At 36.7% G+C, this 19,890-nt stretch overlaps 1 protein-coding gene across 3 annotated transcripts in view; it reads right to left on the minus strand.

Annotated features, from left to right (window-relative positions):
* The window catches only part of KDM4C (lysine demethylase 4C), a 407,190-nt gene that overhangs the window by 140,164 nt on the left and 247,136 nt on the right, over positions 1–19,890 (minus strand). For all 3 annotated transcript variants that reach the window (XM_065879011.1, XM_065879009.1, XM_065879010.1), the window contains exons 15-16: positions 3,351–3,406; positions 1,015–1,123 (exon numbers count right to left, since the gene is read on the minus strand). In XM_065879011.1, coding sequence (XP_065735083.1) covers positions 1,015–1,123; positions 3,351–3,406 — 165 coding nt within the window. The remainder of the gene's footprint in view (positions 1–1,014; positions 1,124–3,350; positions 3,407–19,890) is intronic.

Consider the following 19,890-nt stretch of genomic DNA (forward strand, 5'->3'; position numbering starts at 1 on the left):
AGTCATCAGGCCCATAAAGGGCCACGTATTTTCTAGCTATGTGAAATTCCTGATGGAGCTATAGTGGAAAATAACAGTGTTCACTGAAAGACAGCAGAATAGATTCTAAGTTCTTGAGACAGAAGTCCAGAGACGAAACACCCAGCTCCCCAGTGGGGGAGAGACGACTAATAACAAAGCAAGTAACACTAGGGTAGAGAGTTGCAGCTCAGCCTCTGAAATAGTGGAAAGACCCCAAGTTAGACGTAACAAGGACTGAAGAAACTGTAGGGTATTAAGTCCACTTGTAAGACAGGCTTCAGTATTTTAAGGTCAGGCAATTTAACTTTAGGGAAAATTCTCATTAACTGTGAAATATAATAAGGGCCTAAGCTAATGACCTGTTGGCTCACAATTTAACAGAACTCCAAGGTTACATCAATGTTGAGGATGTTAAAGGCCTAAGTTTTCAATGAAAAAAATACTCTCTTAACAAAGAGAAACAATGGAAAATAACCAGCCAGAGAGTTTGGCAAATTACATGATTTGTCTCTATTCGTGGGAAAATCCCTTGGGAATAATTAAAGTTTTTGCATTTCTCTGCAAGTCTCTTCTTGGTGAAGAGATGACGAAATAGGTTAGATGCGTTTTGCCAAGTCAAGGCCAACCAAAAAGAGGCAAGAGAGAGAAAAACTAAGCAATTCAAATAAGACATAGTTGGATAGCTCGGGTCAGTTCTAACAAACTTCACTGGATAGCCTATAGTTTGAAAATTCACATTAACCCAGGAAATGCAGTATTCCTTTGCCTCACTGAAAACAGAAGCTGAGGAAAGTTATAGGCATACTTAAACTATAACAGGAAAAGAGTGCGTACAGATAAGTAAATTTAGGCTAAAGGGGAAAAAAAGGTAGAATGAAACAACGAAGCTAAGAAAAAAATTACCTTGGAGTGCATGCATAAATAGAAATATTCGGAACTTGAAATTAACACTAATTTATGAGGGGAAAGAAAAAAAGAAGCTTTGCCACTCACCAATTTTAACCTCTGTAAAGGTATTCTGCCTACATCTATCTGTGTCCTTTCTGGAACATTAGTGAATCGGACTTCTGGGACCGCGACGGCGCACATGACATGGGCCCACCTACAGGAAAGGAGACATAAATGTAAACAACCGTTCCCTAAACTTATGTATCCCATACTTCAACCAGAGGATGGCAATTCTCTCGGATAGGAAACACACAGATGAGAAAAGCAAGCCCAAAGCCTATATCCATCACAGACTCTTTGAATTTAAAACCTACTGGATGATACCTGGATAGATTCAGTACCACACCTGCCCAACACTGTGACATGAAGAACTAGATGACAACCAGAGAATCCTATCATTATATTGTTCTACACGTGACCTGCAAAATACTGAAATGTAGGTCTGCTATTTCATTTGATACTGCAATATAGAGGTGTTTAATATACTTAAGCTAACTATAATTAGTATGTGGCAAAAGACTTGTTCAATTAATAAAAGGTATAAACTGGGTATACCACATAATCTTTTTTACATAATACGAGTATCAGGAAGCAAACTAGAACTAATAGCAAAAGTTTTCTAACAGAATTAATACTGATTAAGTCTTTAATTAAATTGTTTCTTATTGCAATCCTACTATAAACAAAGGAACCAAGAGATAAGGAAAAATGAAATTTAGCTTGTTCCTTTGTTTCCTACTAAAAACCTAGAATATCTCCCTTCAAATTCTGAATTACTCCAGAAAAATGACAACGTCCTTATTAACACTATTAAGTCTCTCATAAATCTTATGCCTCAAATAAATATAGAGACTCTTGAGGTTTAAAGAGATTTTGAAAGAATTATCAAATTTGTCAACCTATTTTTAAGTCAAAGCATATTATTTCACTCTAAATATAAGACTCCATCCTGCCTTTAAAGACCACAGGGACAGCTGGTGAGTGTCAACCCCATCAGGGCATTCTTTCGTATCTAAATAAATACTATACTTCTATAGCAAACACTACTTCTTTGCGTCCTGCCCAAAGGAAGGAAGAGAAGTTCTTGTCACCTCTGTCTTTACAGGAACTGCCTAAGTCATCTCGTAGTCTGCATAACCCGTGTAACATCCTAGAACTAGTCAATGGTTTTTAGCATAGTGCCAATGACATTAACTAAGACTGTGAGAGATGAACATCCAAAATTAAGCAAATATACAGCTTCTTAGACTAAACTTTATCAATGTAGGAATAAGTACCTTCACTCTTCCTTATAAACAATCAGAAACATGCACATGCACATAATTATGCCAACTCCATCATTACATGACAGGACATGACATTACTCCCAGGGCACCAAATCCAGTGCCCATGGGGCCAGGCAAGATGTAACCAAATACACACATACTGGTAAATCATGGAAACCCGAGGAGCGCCTGCCCCATTTAGGCCAGGTTCTCATCCTAGCTTGTTATTGTCATATAGAGATACACAATCATTTATTAAGTAAAGATGAACATCTGGATTTTTATATAAAATCTCTCAACTTTTAAATTTTAAATTAAATTCATAAAGTGGTGTGTCAGTCAAATAAAACATATCTTGGGGCTGGATCTGGCTCTCAAGTACCATGATACAACCTATACCTAAACCTTTTCTACATGTTTCTATTTCCATAGGAACCTATAATTTCCTTTGGCCCCATTTTAAATATTTAAATCGGGTCATAAAAATAAAATTCCCACAAAAATATATTTCAACAACCACCATAGAAACAAGACTTTCTTTTATGTTCACTTGTGACTCTCTTCATATTCTCCAACTGTCCCCTTTAAATTGCAAAATCAATCTTTTCTCCCTGTGTTTCTATTTTAGAATACACACTTTCTTGTTAATTTGCTGGTGTTAAAAGTAAATGGTCTTATTCTAATAGTATGATTATAATTGATTTTATTTACCTGAAGATAACAGATTTCACTGTTTTCAGGCATATTCTGTTTTTATTACAATGAAAGCATTCATCATATTAAACACAAGGATTCCAAAGGCACCTAGAGGATATGGGCTCTCTTCAAACTCTGTTAGTGAAAGAGGGGTTATTCCTCATGATGTCAAGGATTCCTCATGATGTCAAAGACACAGAACAGAAGCTGACTTAGAACACCTCTGCCCAGCAGAGGTGAACATGCTGTCAGTAATGGTTTCTGGAGACATGCACAGAATCCCCACCTCAGACCTAAACAGCAAAAGCTGTGGAACAACGTGTACAACAATGAGAGGCAAAGCACACTGTCACTCAGAGGTTCAACACTCAAGAGAGAGAAGGAAACGATGAAATTCAACACAATTAGCGTACTACTTACTTATTGTTCTTAGTTTCCTTAAGAGCACCCCCTCTCAAATTGCAGAGACAGCACTCCTAGGGCAGAAAAAACACCACACATTTATTAGAGCCATGTAATAAAAGTCAGTACTGTTTATCAAAATATCCTCATAAATGCTAATTTCTTATTTTAAAATTAAAATTATCAGGAACTTCATGAAGGACTATCTCTAAACAGTTCAAGAAGGGAGAGGAAAAGAGAGGTAGGAAAGTGAGGGGACACCCAAACGTGTTCTCAGTGTATGTATCTCCTAGGGGAAACCATCATTACCCTAGTATCATGTTCAATTGCCATCGCTGGGGGAAAGCTGTGACACAGAGAAACTGGTAGGTGGAGAGATAGGTACCAAAATTCTAGAACAGAGAAATACACATACAAGTCGGTTCCCTTGAGTTCTGGGAATCCACTCCCGTATACAGGATGGCTAAAAAACGGTATTGGCAGGCTTCATCCTGACATGTGGATAAGAAGGAAGCTCTTTATAAAAGACACTCTTCAAAAAACTATCTCTTGGGTCTTTCTATGGGCAAATAGTGTTGGAAAAATTGCTCTGATAAATCCAGGCTTTCCAGCCCCAGAAAACAGTGCCATAAAATGTTTTCCTTTATCTTCCCCACATAAGTTTATATTTTTGGCACTTCTATGTGTCTTAGATTGGCACAGACTTTTCATTCCAAGCTGACTCCCTTTACTACAAACATACCTTATCACTTCTCATTACAATTTTATGAAAAAGTCCACGAGAAAACAGGGCCAGAAAGTAATGCAATGCCTTTTGTTGACCTAGAATTTTTAATTAAATACCTAAGTAAATTTTTTATTTTCAACCTCAAGCTTGTCCTCCCAATTTACTGCACTAATAGTCTGCCGTTTCTTTTCAATAGTTACAGGTTATTTTGTGGGTTTTTTTTTTCTTCCAAGCTGTCTACATAAAATTTCTTTATCTGTTCTTTGAGGTGATCTCCCTTAACTGATCTTGACAGCTTTGCTCAGCTTTACAGGGAATCCCTCTAACTTACCTACTATTAATAATGGGGTGTCATACTCCACAGCTTTTCTTTTTCTGAGAACAACACCAAAACCACTGAGGAGGATCAACATAGCTGTAGGCAGCAAAAAAGGCAAAAAGACTAGAACTGTTCAATGGTTTTACTTGTCTGGAAAGTCTCTGCACATCTATTTGAAATTTCCCTGGTGATTATTAAAGGTTCAGAGTAGCAAAAGCTGCCCTGTGTATATCCATTTGAATCCATGATAAACCCAGCTCAAGAAGATAATTTGATGGAGAACATTCTCTATTGCAAAGCCATATTCCAGCGGCCTTTGAAAGAACTGGTTTTGATGAAACACACAATGAAAGGAAAATTTCACAATCCAAATATTGAAAATGAGAAATCCAATAATTCACATTATTCAATAATATCCAAATTATTCAATAACAATTTCATAAAATGTTACTGATTTTATTTTTTTCAGTAATTTAACACACTTGCTACAGAGAGAGGATGAAAATGAAAACAAAACAGAGGTAAAATGTTTTCATTGAAACTAACATAAAAAGATGTTAATACGGAAGTGGGAATGCAAGAAAGGAGAGCTGTGGACCGTGAGAAGCGCAGACACTGAGAGAATTAGATGTCTGATTAATGAAACTAGTAGTGAGAAGAAGCCGAAAGGGACGAGTTAGCAGAATGAAATATAGCAAAGCAGCATGGAAGCTGCTTCCATGCACCTGATTAGGATCATGAACAGGTACACGTGCTGCAGAGCCAAATATAACAGAAGGAAACAGCCTCTAAAGTGGAATCTGTAGACTCAAGGTGTTAAGTGGAGTTGAGAAGACTCCTGCCTGCCACAACATGAAACTTGTTCTTTCTAGGGTCACAAGTGACCTCCATGTCACCAAATGTAATGGATATTTCAAGTCCTCGGTTCGCCTGACCTCTTAGCAGCATTCAAATTTGTCAACTGTGCCTGAAACAGTTTCTCCCTGTGGTTGCCATGACCTGCCACTCTCCTCATTGTCCTTCTCCATCTCTAGTTGATACTCAGCTTCCTCTACAGGCATCTCTTTCATGCTCCTTAAACACTGTAATTTCTGTAGCAGGGCCTATTCACTCCTCTCTCCACACCTGTTTGCCAGGCATTTGATCTACTACCCTGATTCCCAAAAGGCCACTGACTCAAACATCTGTCTCCTGAGATGTCTCACTGACAGCTCCACAGGCATCTCAAATACACGTGCAACACTGAGCTCATGTCTTCTTCCCAAGCCAGTTTCCCAGCAGTGGCATCAACCATCCAGTCTAGCTCAGGCTAGAAGACATAACCAGAAACACTGGAGGAAAATGGCAATGGAACAATATCCATAAAATACTGAAAGAAAAAAGCTGGCAACCTGAAATTCTATTTCCAAGGAAAATATCCTTTGAAAATGAAGATAAGATAAAAATAATCTCATAGAGACAAAAATCTATGAGAATGAATCTACACTATAAAAACCACTAAAAGAAAATCTTCAGAATGAAGGACAATGACACCAGCCTGAACCACAAAGTGGCAGGAAAGAATGAAGAACACCCAAAACGGGTAAATATAAAATAAAGCTTTAGTATCTTCAAATACGCACACACAAACAAAGAGAGCAAGAGAGAGAGACAGAGAAACTATACAAGTTTCATTTAAAAACTTGATTGTTTCACACAAAAATAACAATACTATGGAGTGGAGTCTATACAGAAGTAAAATGTAAGATAAGACCACAAACAGAAGGGAAGTTAATCAAATTATACTGTTGTAAGGTTCTTACACTGTTCATGAAGTAGGATGATATTATTGGAAGGTGGATTTTGATAATATAAAAATGAAAATTGTAATTTTCAGCAACCACCTATAACAAAGTCCTCAAGAAATTCCCAAATATTAAGTTTGAAGGAATATAAGCTCACAATAAAAACTCAAAAAACATCCAAGAAAATATGGTTACATAAGCAGAAGAAAAAAAGACAATAGAATTAGATGCACATTGAGCTCAGATAGAAGATGTAAAATAAGCATTTTAACATGTTTAAAAATTAAATATGGGTATTAGGAATGTAAGTGAGAGACTATAAATAAATAACAAATCAGATTTTTTAAAACAATATAAAAATTCTATAACCAAAACAAAATAACCTGAAATTAAAAACTTAGTGATATGTTAAAAGGCAGACTACTCTTGGTTGAAGAGAAAGTTAGAAAACAGAAAGTTAGAGCTGGATAAATAACCAAAAATTAATACCACAAACTATTCAAAAACGAATTCAATTGAATGTGTGTGTATGTATTTCTGATTCATAAAAATAAATTCCAATTGATTTACAGACCTAAACTCAAAAACAAAGCAGAACTACAGAAGTATTCGAAGAAATTTTAGGCAAATATATTGATGAATTTAGGATAAATATGACTTCTTAATATAACATTTAAAAAACAAAAGACGTGTAGACAACATTAATAAAGTTTGACTACATCAAAATTTTTTAATTCTAAAGGATAAAATACTATATAAATTAATATAAGATTAAAAATTTACAATAAAAAACCAAGACTGTTATCCAAAAAATAATTTTTAAAAAGCCACACTTTTGAAAAATAGGCAGAAGATTCAAAGACTCTTCATTGCCAATAAATACATGAAAGATACATAATTTCAAGAATAAAGAAAATGAAATAATGAGTGTTAACCTCAGATTTTTAAATCAGAATATCTATAGTTGGGGGGTATGTGAGTTGTTATGATGGCTGTGGAGAGGAATTCAGCATTATCAATCAAAATTTTAAATGTACATAAATTACAACAAGCAATTCACCTTCTTAGAATCTATCTTAGCTAAACATTTACATCTATGCAGAAGTAGGAATATACAATGACTATCATTTCATTTCTGTTCATAATAGAGAAAACAGTTACCTCTGGGAGGAACTGGAATTGTCAGTTACTTATTTTATTTGTAATGTCTGAATTTTTAAATTAGATTCAGGTTTGAAATTTAAAATAGTGATGAAAAAGATATGGTAAATCCAAAAATTACTGAATTACTAAGAATTACACAATGAAATATTAAGTGAAAACACTAAGGTATGTTTAAATAATCTGTAACACCATTTGGGTCTCCCAAGAACAACAAAATATAGCATTAGTTTATGCACAGAAAAGATCTGAAAGGCTGATTAACTAAACAGTATGAGTAGTTTTCTGTAAAGAAAAATGAGATTTGAGAATCTGAGAATGTTGGGAATGGGAGACCTTCCTAACAATACTTATTACTCTTACATTAAAAAAAGAAAACTCACAGACACACAAAGAAATTAAACCTTCTTCCATCTGTACCATTTTTCTAGGTTCCACATATATGCATTAATATACAATATTTGTTTTTCTCTTTCTGACTTACTTCACTCTGTATGACAGTCTCTGTATGACACAAAGAGAAAAACAAATATCGTATATTAACGCATATATGTGGAACCTAGAAAAATGGTACAGATGAACCAGTTTGCAGGGCAGAAACAGAGACACAGATGGAGAGAACAAACGTATGGACACCAAGGGGGGAAAGTGGCATTGGGGGGGGGATGAATTGGGAGATTGGGATTGACATATATACACTAATATGTATAAAATGGATGACTAATTAGAACCTGCTGTATTAAAAAATAAATAAAATTCAAAAAACCCTTCTTCCATCAAATATGTGTAATTTAAAATTAATGTAATCATGGAGGTTTATCTTTTTATCCTAAATTGTTTTTTACTTAAATGAAAATTTTAAATGGGCATCTGTGATTTCTACTAGAGTCTTTCAGCATATGGAAACTTCTTCCCAACCTAACCTGAGGAGATACCAAAATTGTTCAGCCTTGCAGAACAAAACAAATAAATAAAATTCCACAGTGAACACTCATTGCCAGGCTTTTTTTATCTTATGTTTATGAGCATGCCTCTTCTAGAAACAATAACACCCAGTGTAAAATGACTCACTATTATACAGATTTAGATATATTTCTAGTCAACTAATGTTTCCTAAAACAAAACAAAAAAGTGCTGAAACGCCTGTTACAAAATGATTACTCTATGAGCAGCTGTTATTCCTGGCTCCCAAGGACAGCATCTAAAGAGCCATTCTATTGTGTAACCCACCCCCAGGGCAGCTAAAAGCTGAATGAAAAAGTATAAATTGAGATATTCTGGACATTGTACCTTTCCTACTTAGGTCCCTTTCCCTCACCTAATACCATTCACAAAATCCCCTTTTAGTAATACCAAGTTACTTTTAAAATTTGGTTTCATTAAAAGTCTCCACTGAGATGAACAGCTAGTATACCAATTTACAACACAATGATTTCTTTACAGCTCAGTTATTAAACTGAAAAAGAGTGTTTATAATCAAAGTGCTGACACAACGTTAACAACAATGGTGAGAAAGGCATTGTTAGAATATGGCTATCATAGTTGTTTGTTATTTGTCCTAGAGGGAAATCATGTTCCAATGGCTCTTCTATAAAACATCAATTAAAGAAATGTCAATACCAACATTCTCAAGCTGCCTTGTAAGGAGCTCTCATTTTAGCTGACATATCCATAAATGACACTAAAGCCAATTTTCAGTGCTATAGAAAAATTACAAGATTGAAGTACCTCCCCACAGCCTTATTTATCTGACGTGTTCATTACAGAAATGCAAAACCATAAAATAGGGCTGTCTGAGCTGGGAAAACAAAGACTAATTAATCACATTAATGGAAAACTAGCTTACAAAGTGCTGATCAACAAAACACGGAAGAACAATTTCTGGAGATGGGGCTCAGTTATCAGGGTTGAAGAGAGGATGGAATCTCATGTTAGGATGGGGCTGACAAGAATTCTGAGTGATTAGGAAATTGAATGACAAGTTTCCTACAAGTAATCCTCTGAATGGAAATTTCATAGGGTCCAATAAATTTTATACCAGCAAGTGAGTTCCCTAATTTAGATGCTCACACCTAATTTGTGTTATAAGTGAAAATATATATTCATTCAACAGATATTGGTGAATCACCAATATTGTGTCCTAGGCACTGGGTAACAGCAATGAATGACAAAGATACACTCTGGCTAGGAGAGAAGACAAACTAAATCAGTAGATTATTTAAGGTAAAGGATGTTAAGCGCTTGAGAGTGGGCCATGGAGTTCTCTAGGGAAAGGTGATGGCAGCAGATCCTGGCGTTTTCTAATAGGAAAGGATACCAGAAAGTAAGAGAAAGAATATCTGGTAAGGTTTCATAAGCCATGAAAAAAAGTCGATGGCCTGAAGCCACTGTAAGGTTTGAATGCACCAAGGACATATAACCTGATTTATATTTTAAATCAGATCATCCCAATTGCTGTGTTGACAGACAACAAAGGTTCAAGGGTAGAAGGGTGAAGAGAAGTTAGCAGGTTACTACCATATCCAGGAAACAGGTAATGAGCAAATTAGTCTGGATTATGTCAGCCGAGGTGACTAAGAAGTGGACAGGATACTAGATTCATTTTAAAAGTAGACAAGACAGGATCTACTGTCAGACAGATATGAGGTATGAGAAAAAGAAAGCATTAAATCTAACTCTAAAGTTCTTGGCCTCAGCAGCTGGAAGGCCTGGAGATACGGAAGCCTGCAGAATATCTCAAATTCAGTTCAGGACAGGGTGAATTTGAGCTATTGGACATGCTAGAGGAGATGCTATCATAAAGTTGGCCACAAGGGTGAGACTGAGCTGGACCAGAAATGCCCAAGCCATCAATGCCTAGATGCTGTTTACAACCATTAAAGCTATGAGATGGGATGAGGTTACCAAATGGGTTAGTGTAGAAAAGAGGCCCACATTTTGAACTCTGGGGAGTGAGAGGAAAAGCAGGAGAGTGCAGGATCCTGGAAGCCAAGTGAGAACTGCTTCAAACAGGAGACAGTGATCAACAGAAGTTTCTAAGAAAAAGTGGGGCAAAGCCTATGACTGGAATAAATTTAAGAGAGAAGTGGGGGAGAAAGGTCGGAGAGAGTGACTAAAGATAAGCCTTTTCAGGAATTTTACTATATATATAGGGGCGTGGAGAAATAGAGTGGGAGCTAGTGGGAAGAAAGATCAAGAGAGGGTTTTTTGGTTTACTTGAAGATGGAAAAAATAACAGTGTGTGGATGATAATGAGAATCATCTGGAGAAGGGATGTGGGTGAGAAAGGGATGAATTACTGTAACTATGATCCTGTGTATAAGAGAGCGGATGGCCTTAGGAGAAGAGATATTATAGATATGAAGCAGGTAGAAACATTAAGATCTCTACTGGTGTCTTCCCATTTCTCCATGAATATGAAGACACTTCATGAGGTGAGGGTGAGGATGGAGAAGATGGGGAAGATTGAGGAGAAAGAAGATATGAAACAGTCAATCAGGAGAGTAGTAGAGTGAATGAGTGATGGGAATGCAACATGAATTACCCACACCGTTGAGGACCAACCTCCAGTTACAAACTGAAAGCAAGAGCAGTCTGCATATGGGGTGTTTCTCCACAGCCATACTCAGCTACAGAGGTGCAGGTACAGAGTGGATAGATAGTTGGATTTACCAGGGTTGAGTTATACCAAGGAAGAGTAACAAAGTCAGAGAGTGGCAAGGGAGCTATGTGCAAGGAAATATAGCAGCTTAAACAGAAGTAAGGACATGAGGGGAGGGAGAGACTGAAAAGTTGGGAGCATTACTGAATCATACGTCACAGTGAGGTGAAAGGATTGCTGGAGTCCCAGAACCAGAGGGTGTGGGCTAGACAGACAGAAGGTAGTCAGAGAAAGATGCCTGAAAATGAAAGATGGCACTGAAAATACAACATACCTAGTGGAATGCTGAATGGTTAAGAGTGAAAACTAATTACCCTTTCAAAAGGCTGTCTTTCTACTGTACACCCTTTAGTTCTCTGTTACTGCAACAACAAATCACCTCAAATACAGTGGCTTAAAACAACATAAGTATGTACAGTTCAGTAGATCAGAATTCCAAAATGGGTCTCACTGGGCTAAAATCAAGGTGTCAGCAGGTCACTCTCTTCTGGAGGCTCTCAGGGAGAATCTATGTCTTTGCTGTCTGCAGCTTTTAGGGGAGCCCATGTGCCTTGGTCCTAGGCCCTCCTCCTTCATCTTCAAAGCCAGCAACAGCAGGCCAAGCACTTCTCACATCACATTACTCTGACCTTTTCTGCCCCCCTCTTCCTCATTTAAGGACCCTTCTGATTGCACTGAATGCACCCAGGTAAACAGAATAATATCCCTATTTGTAAAGCCAGCTGATCAGCAACCTTAATGCTATCTGCTACCATAATTCCCTTTTCATGCAACATAACATACAGGTTCCAGGGTTTAGGATGTAGACATGCCGGCGGCAGGGAGTGGGGGGGAGATGTTCTCACTACATTTTAACAATTTAAATACTATCATACAGCCATATGTATGAAGGGACGATAACAGAAGAGAAAATCATACTCTCTGTTTCAAATTACATCCCCCCAACCATTTATCTTTCTAATGTCATTCCTTACAGCAGTATAAAATTTACTTTGAGGTTTGCAGAGCACCTATCTGATAGCAAGCCAGGCATATGCTCGATAGCAAGGAGAAGCACCTCTATAATTTAAGACTGGGCAGAGGTAATCTACATGGAACTTCACGGCATTTACATAATAGTATTTCCAGGATCCTAAGCAAAGTACTTGAAACTGAACATACATCTTACTTTGTTAAAACTGTACAACATTTGGCTTTCAAATAAAAACCCAGCTGGTTTATTCTTTCTTCCCAGCATGACCTTCGATAGCAAATAACAAAGTACATGACTTCTTCATCCTGCCACTGGACTAGTTTTTGCCGTTCATGAGAAACGCCTGCATTGCACTTTTTTTTTTCCCCTCCACGCTTCCTAGGGATCTCTTTCCTTATTGCTAAGGAGATGTGCCTTTTAGCCCAGTGACCTCCGGGCATGCACATCCTGGTGTGCAGTGCAGTATGCTATGCTCCCCATAATGTCAGTCATTATTCTTCCTGACTTTACTTGTGCTCTCTGGTTGAAGCACTTAAGATTAATGAGGCATTTGTTCTCAATCAAGAAGCTATTTATGAATATAGTTCCACTTACAAAAAGCTATGCAGATTTCTCTTTCTCTTTCTCCATTACCAAAGTGGGGTAGGGAGGGATTGCGTCTTTTGAGCAAAAGGGAGAAGAATGAACAGAAAAAAAAAAAAGATTTGTGACTTTTTTAGCCTGTAAGCAGTTCCCTGACAGAAAGGCCTCCACATCATAGCTATGCTGTCAGGATAATTGATATCCTCAAATGCGCTGTTCTGTTTGTTTAAAGTAAAATAATTATTACCACCCTGGCCTTTGTGAGCCAAGGTTTAAGTCTGCAGCTGTTCAGAAAAATCTGCCTCCTCAGGAGGGAAAAGATAATTCTGAACTCAAATGCGTCACCTCAAATGGGAGAGTGTGGTCTGGCTAGCGGCTTCCAGGGACACCTCACTGGAGAGGAGAATTGGCACAAGCAACCACTTGGCTACACACAGCCATGGCATTCAACAAGAATACAGCCTTTCTTTTTCTACTAGTTTTACTGTGTCTGAGGATCAAAGTCAGCCTTTCAGACTGACAGCCTCCCACCACCTGGTCTTGACAGTATCCCATGGAATTAAAAACAAAACAAAACAAAACACACAGCATAAAACACATCACAGGGAGCGGGCGTGCCACCACAACCGCTCAAGGCTATATAGCCCATCAAATCTAAACATCAATGGCTCTGATCTACAAAGCCAATTCAGAGCTCCTTGTTAAAGAAAACTGCCAACTTGGTTGTCAATTGGGAAACTAGATTCAGGGGATTATCCAGCTCTGGGAAAGGTCCTCCAGGCAGAAACTAGAGTCAATATGAAAGAGTAAGAATACTGCTCTACTCAACCACCCAATAACACTAATCATTCCACATTACACTATTAGTGCTGACTTTATTTTCAATGTAAACAAACAAAAATCATTCAGATACATTGCTCAGAATTAGGCTGGTCGTTCAGCCTTCTTTCCACTCTAAAAACAAGTAACTGAGAAGAGTAAAAAAAAAAAAAGAGTGTGGGACTGAGAGTGAGAGGCCTGAGTACTGCCATGAATCTGGCCTCTCTTACCATATAGAGGGGGTGATCCTGGACAAAGAAGTTACTCTCTCAAACCCCTGGCTCAGTATCTGTAAAATGAAATTTCTGAGATAGATGAAGAATTCTTTAGTCTTTGCCAGTACTAAATTTTATGGAAGCTAGAAAAATTCTATCCTTGCTACTTATATTGGTTTATATTTAAATCAGCAGTTATTCTGAATCTGTAGGTCAAACATTTTAAAATGAAACTATTACTTTTTTTAAAACACAAGACTTCCAAGAGCCAAATGACTGGCAATTCTAACATCTATTATCAGTACCACTATTTTTATTTGAGGAGTTGGAGAGGCGATATAATGGTTGTATTATGCGATAAGGGTAACATAATCCTCAGCCACATACATTTTCTTTAATTATCTCTACCCTAAGAGAATTCCCATGTCAGAGAGAAAGAAGAGAAAGCACTGCCTTCAGATTTAACAGAGTGCGGTTAGGGTTGCTTCGTATCAGTTACGCCCCTATCTATAGGACCAGCCTCAATGCAAAGTAGGAGTCAGACTCTACCTATTAGACCACCTTCCTCCATTATTAGCCAGAGTACATAGAGTTATAGGGATTGGGACCTCATCGTTCCCAAAGATGAGTTACCAACTTTCCAAGAAGTTGATCATTTTTACCTGAGCCTTAAGGGTAGGGAGTTAAGACTAAGGTATATGGGCTTTCCTGGTGGCGCAGTGGTTAAGAATCTGCCTGCCAATGCAGAGGACATGGGTTCGAGCCCTGGTCCGGGAAGATCCCACATGCCGCAGAGCAACTGAGCCCGTTTGCCACAACTACTGAGCTTACGCTCTAGAGCCCGCAAGCCACAACTACTGAGGCCGTGAGCCACAACTACTGAAGCCCACACGCCTAGAGCCCGTGCTCCCCAACAAGAGAAGCCACCGCAATGAGAAACCTGCACATCACAACGAAGAGAAGGCCCCATTCGCTTCAACTAGAGAAAGCCCATGCGTACAACTAAGACCCAATGCAGCCAAAGATAAATAAAAATAAAATAAATTAAAAAAAAAAATAAAGACTAAGGTATATTCCAAAGATTAAGAGTTCAGATAAATGTGTTCCAACAAATGACATAGATTCTTTAGCTCATAAGCTTTAGCAACACTGTGGGGTTGGGTTTTTTAAAGACCAGTAAGTACCTCAGGTACTTCCAGATTTTAACTTTGTGATTATGATTCATGCAGAGAAAACACTTCACTTTCTTTCAAAGGCTAAAAAATAGCTATGTGCAGCCTTGGAGGGCATGAATGGCAACCACTACTCAATCCATAGATGCCACTAATTTATAATCAAGCAATAAAAATAAACAAACAGCACCAAAATGTTTATTTTTAATCACTTCAATTGCTTATTCCACTCTTTGTAAAAGGAAAGAAGATGCTAATTCCAAATGATTATCAAGGTATAGCCTGTGCTCATATCTGTTAGTCCATTAAAAAAAAAAAACAAATAAGCAAAATAAAGACAGTGAATAGATAGGTGGCCAAGGTGAAAACCTATTTCATGTTTGGGTTTTGATTTCTTAAAACCATTTTGAAAAAGCAAAACAAAACAGAATGCTATGTTTGTTATACATATATAGTACAACTTTATTATTCTACAGAGTATAATAAATGCTCTTCAATAGATAATAAATGTGTGCAATTGCCTAGTTCATGTATTTCATTATACAGAATGAAAATTCGAACCTTTAAGGTGCTTTATTTTAATTTTCCATTTCAAAATCTACCTTTTCATAGCACGGCAATATCCACCCAACAATATAATATACAACTGTGTATTTTATTCTATTACTTTGCAACGAAAATATTTAAACAAATTCTCCTAAATTAAGAGCAAAGGGATATATTGAAATAAAAAGAAATCCCGAGGATGATGTGCATTGCCACAGATTCCTGAACATCAGGTAGATAAAGTTATAGTAAGGCCTTTAAAGTCACTTTTTAAAAAACAATGAAAGTTTCCTTGAACACATAAAATCTACACTGATCCAGCCAATAATTACCAGTGTCACTCCCAATTCCTATACTTTTCTGTTACTCATCACCTCTGACCAGGTTAAGAAATACAGGAATAAATTTAGATTTCTTGAAGGTGCCCAATTCTTAAGGAAAACTAATTAAGGCAAAATGGAAATAAAAAACAACACAGAATCAAGGGATTTTAGGGTGAGAAGAGGCCTTAGATATACATCTCTAGTCGAACCTTCTCATTACGTTGCTTTTAAATCTTCCTGTAATTAAGATTTTAGATTATAGGTATGTGAGCTACTGTGTCTACCCCTCCCTTCCACCCAAGAATTACATATGGTGATTAAAAAAGCTCCCTAGTAAGGCATAGCACAAATGATACTTTACTTGGACTTTTTCACACTGACAATGAAAACCTACAGCACAGGCTTAATGCTACCCTGGACAGAAGACTGGCAACTCAAGATTTGTCAGAGTCATAAATCTGAGTATGACGTGACTTCCCATATGTTAAATTACCAATCTTCCCATGAAGTTTTCATTCCCATTTTGGCACTAAAACAAAGCCTCACAGTGACCCCCACCGCAAAAGAAACATCCAGATTTCCTGCAAAGAAACAACCACCAAAAAGCTACATTATTCCTAAATTTTAAAAAGAGAAAATCTTATCCATATTCCTCTTTAACCTCTTAACCTGCTTATATTTTATTCTTTAGAATTCCATTTATAAATTCTTTAGAAGATAGTATAGAAAATCCTCCTGTGATTTATTAGCATATTACCTCTTAATACTCTACAGAGTATTCAGCACATAGATTATTATTTTTTACAATAAAAGTATTTAAGTTACCAGTTCATTTCTAGACATTTAACTAACATCCTCCTTCATAATTAGAAGTGAAGCCCTACAGTAGAGTTCAGGAATTTTACAGAAATACTCAGACTCAAAAACAATTTTTCAAAATAGGGATAAAAAAGAAAATGGTAGGGAAAAAAACCTGAAAGAAAGCAATACAAATTCTGTAATTTTACAGTGAGAATATTACATTATATTTTTAATTAGCAGTAACTTGTAGTCATTATAAAATGGAAATCCATAAACAGATTAGACACAAAACTCTAGTAATTTAGGTCAAAAGTGATTAGATTCAAATTAAGACTCAAAATAGCAAGAAACACATTCTAGAATCAGAGTAATGACATTCAACACCTAAAAACAGAACTTGCTAATGTTTGGAATGCACTCTAAAGCGCTACTATAATGAAGGAGTAAAAATGGCTCCAAAATGAATTACGTAATCACAAAAGGGTTGGAAACAAACAGGGCTCAAAATAAAATACTCTAATAAACGCAAACATAGCTTTCATACAGATCTATTTATCTGAGCAGTACTGAAATGGGACAAACAGGCACAAAACAATGATATTTAATTAGAACTATGAGATATACAACCTGAATGTCAGGAGAGACAGGTATGTGGGGAATTATTTCACTGTTTCATTTCATTTCATTTGAATGTGAGCAGGGAGCTAGGATTCTAGAATCCAAGTTAGGGTGTTATTCAAAATTTGTAACTAATCTCTCCCTCTAACACATGCAGGTAAAGCTGCAATACAGCTTGTTGTTTCTTATTTTAGATGACATAAGTGGCTAAAGTAAAGAAATAATAGCAAAATGAAACACAGTGAGGACTAAACCAAAACTGGAAATGGTGAGAGCACTGAAGGTCACAGACCAAGGTCACAGATAAAGGCTCTGCAAGTTCAGAAATGATCCAACACTATACCAGGTGTTAGGGGCGTTATAGAGAAAAATGAGACAAAGTTCTGGCCTCCAGTTACTTAAAAACTAGCAGGGCAGTTTGGTCCGGAGCAACTTCCACGCTTTACAATTGGTAAATAAAAAGACAGCTGGTCTGTGAACATTGATTCCAGCCTTATGTACATTCTCACCCACCAAGCCCAAGTTGAAGCTGACAGAATCTTCTAATGTATGAACTTATTTACTTAGTTATGGTCTGGGACTGGATGAAATAATCACTGAGATGTCTTTGCTTCCAAAATTTAAATAATTGATACTTATCTCTATGATATAGTGTTCTTTTTTTCCCAGCTTTATTGAAATATAATTGACATATTGTATAAGTTTAAGTTCTACAATGTGATGATTTGCTATTTCTATATATTGAGAAATAATTACCACAATAAGGTTCATTAACACTTCCATCACCTCACATAATTATCTTTTGTGATTAAATCATTTACGATCTACTCTGCTCTCTGTGGTGAGAGCATTTAAGATCTACTCTGTTAGCAACTTTCAAGTATCTAATAAAGCATTGTTAACTACAGTCACCATGCTATATACTAGATTCTCATAACGTATTCATCTTGTAATTGAAGTTTGTACCCTTTGACCACCTTCACCCATTTCACCCACACCCCCCGCCCCTGCCAATCACCAATCTATGCTCTGTATCTATGAGTTCAGGGTTTTTTTAGATTCCAATAGAAGTAAGAGCATACAGTATTTGCCTTTCCCTGACTTATTTCACTAAGCATAACGCCCTCCAGGTTCATCCATGTTATCACAAATGGCAGGATTTCTTTCCTTTTTTATGGCTGAATAATATTCATTGTACGTGTATGTGTGTGTATCTACACACACACACACACACACAACCTTTTTTTTAATCCATTCACCCATCAACAGACACTCTTTTTAAGAAGAATCTTTAAAAAATAGAACTACCACATACAATTCTCACACATACCTTATGAAAATGAATACAAGGTGTTTCAGGCTACCCTTTTCTTACCTCAAGATACTCAAAGCACTAATCATAAAAGGAAACAGAATTAACTGAAACAATCACATTTGTTGTATAAATACATATCCCGAGCAAAATATGCTCTTGGAGTGTTTTGTGTTCATGATGAATAAGCCTTACCTTCACAAACCATGTTTAAAAAGAAAATCCCAGGAAACAATTAGTAATTAGAGTTAGTGAAATAAAAGCCAGCAATGAAATAGCATTTGACCTCAGCTGCTTCGTTAGATTTCCATTAGCTTTTTTAGAGCTTCTATTTATCAATAAAAGGAGGTCTAGGACTCCTCTGGAACCTAAAACTAACAGTGTGAGACTGATTCCTAAGAAAGCAAGTTCTAAGTGTACTTTCAAAATGCAATCATTTCAGCCACAAAATCCAAAGAATCATACTTAAGTGCTTAGTAAAAAATTAATATTGCAACACTCAATGCCACACTAAATATGGGTGTTAAAGCCAAAATATCAATATTATCAGTTACTTCTCGGCAACGATTAAAATAAAATTCAATTATTTCTCAGGAGAAAAATTTAGAAATAGAGCTTCATGGACAAAGTTCACTCAAAACGAATAAACTGAAAAAACAATTGGCTCACTGAGAATTCAGATAATTTCCAATTACAACTAAGAAATTATGTAGGTCTAAAAAAATCAATGCAAAGCTGTATTTAAGAGCTCCCATTTTTATTGCAAATTAAGAGAGATTTACATGGTATCAATATTAAAATACAAAAGGCACACTGTATTTTCTGAGGGTGCGGATGGGTTAAGGTTAATAGAAAGATGCTTCAGATCAGTTGCAGAGTGATTAAGTATTTCCTTCTGTAGACATGCTAAAGGAAAATGACATAATTGATCAGAAGCTGCCTTAGAATCAGGGTGGCTGGCCTAGGCCTGGCCCTGGCTCTGCCATGCAAAGGACAGTAGTACCTTGGGTAACAGGACTGCTCGGTGTGTGAGCACAGGAGCCAAGCAGTAACTGTGGATGGAACAGAGAACTCTTCATGCCTTGGTGAACTGGATTAGAATATCTCTAAATTCTAAATCTATACTTCAGGGTGAATGAGGGGATATCATTAGTAAAACTGACTCTACAAGGCTTTACTTTGGCTCATATAATATGAATAGAACTAGCTTGATAAATAAGAGCTGAATATATTTATTATAGCAGGACTTCATGGCTGTTTTAAAGATGCTGTACATTTATACAGTTTTTGTTAACATAATGAACACAGCAAAGGAAATACCAAAATGTTATCTGGTCCCACTAATGAAAAGAATTCTTAAGTTGGAGATGTTACCTCTAATATGAAACCAGATTATTTGCACTATAAAGAGTGTCCATATTTTGCCCCATTTTCCCCTCATTACCCAGAGTGAATGCCAGCAATAAAATCATACAGAAAGACATTCTCACAGATGCCTTTAATTTATAGTCACCATATGTCTATTTCAACACTGAGAGCTAAACA

Source organism: Phocoena phocoena, chromosome 6, assembly GCF_963924675.1.
Source record: "Phocoena phocoena chromosome 6, mPhoPho1.1, whole genome shotgun sequence".
Taxonomy (NCBI): Eukaryota; Metazoa; Chordata; class Mammalia; order Artiodactyla; family Phocoenidae; genus Phocoena; species Phocoena phocoena.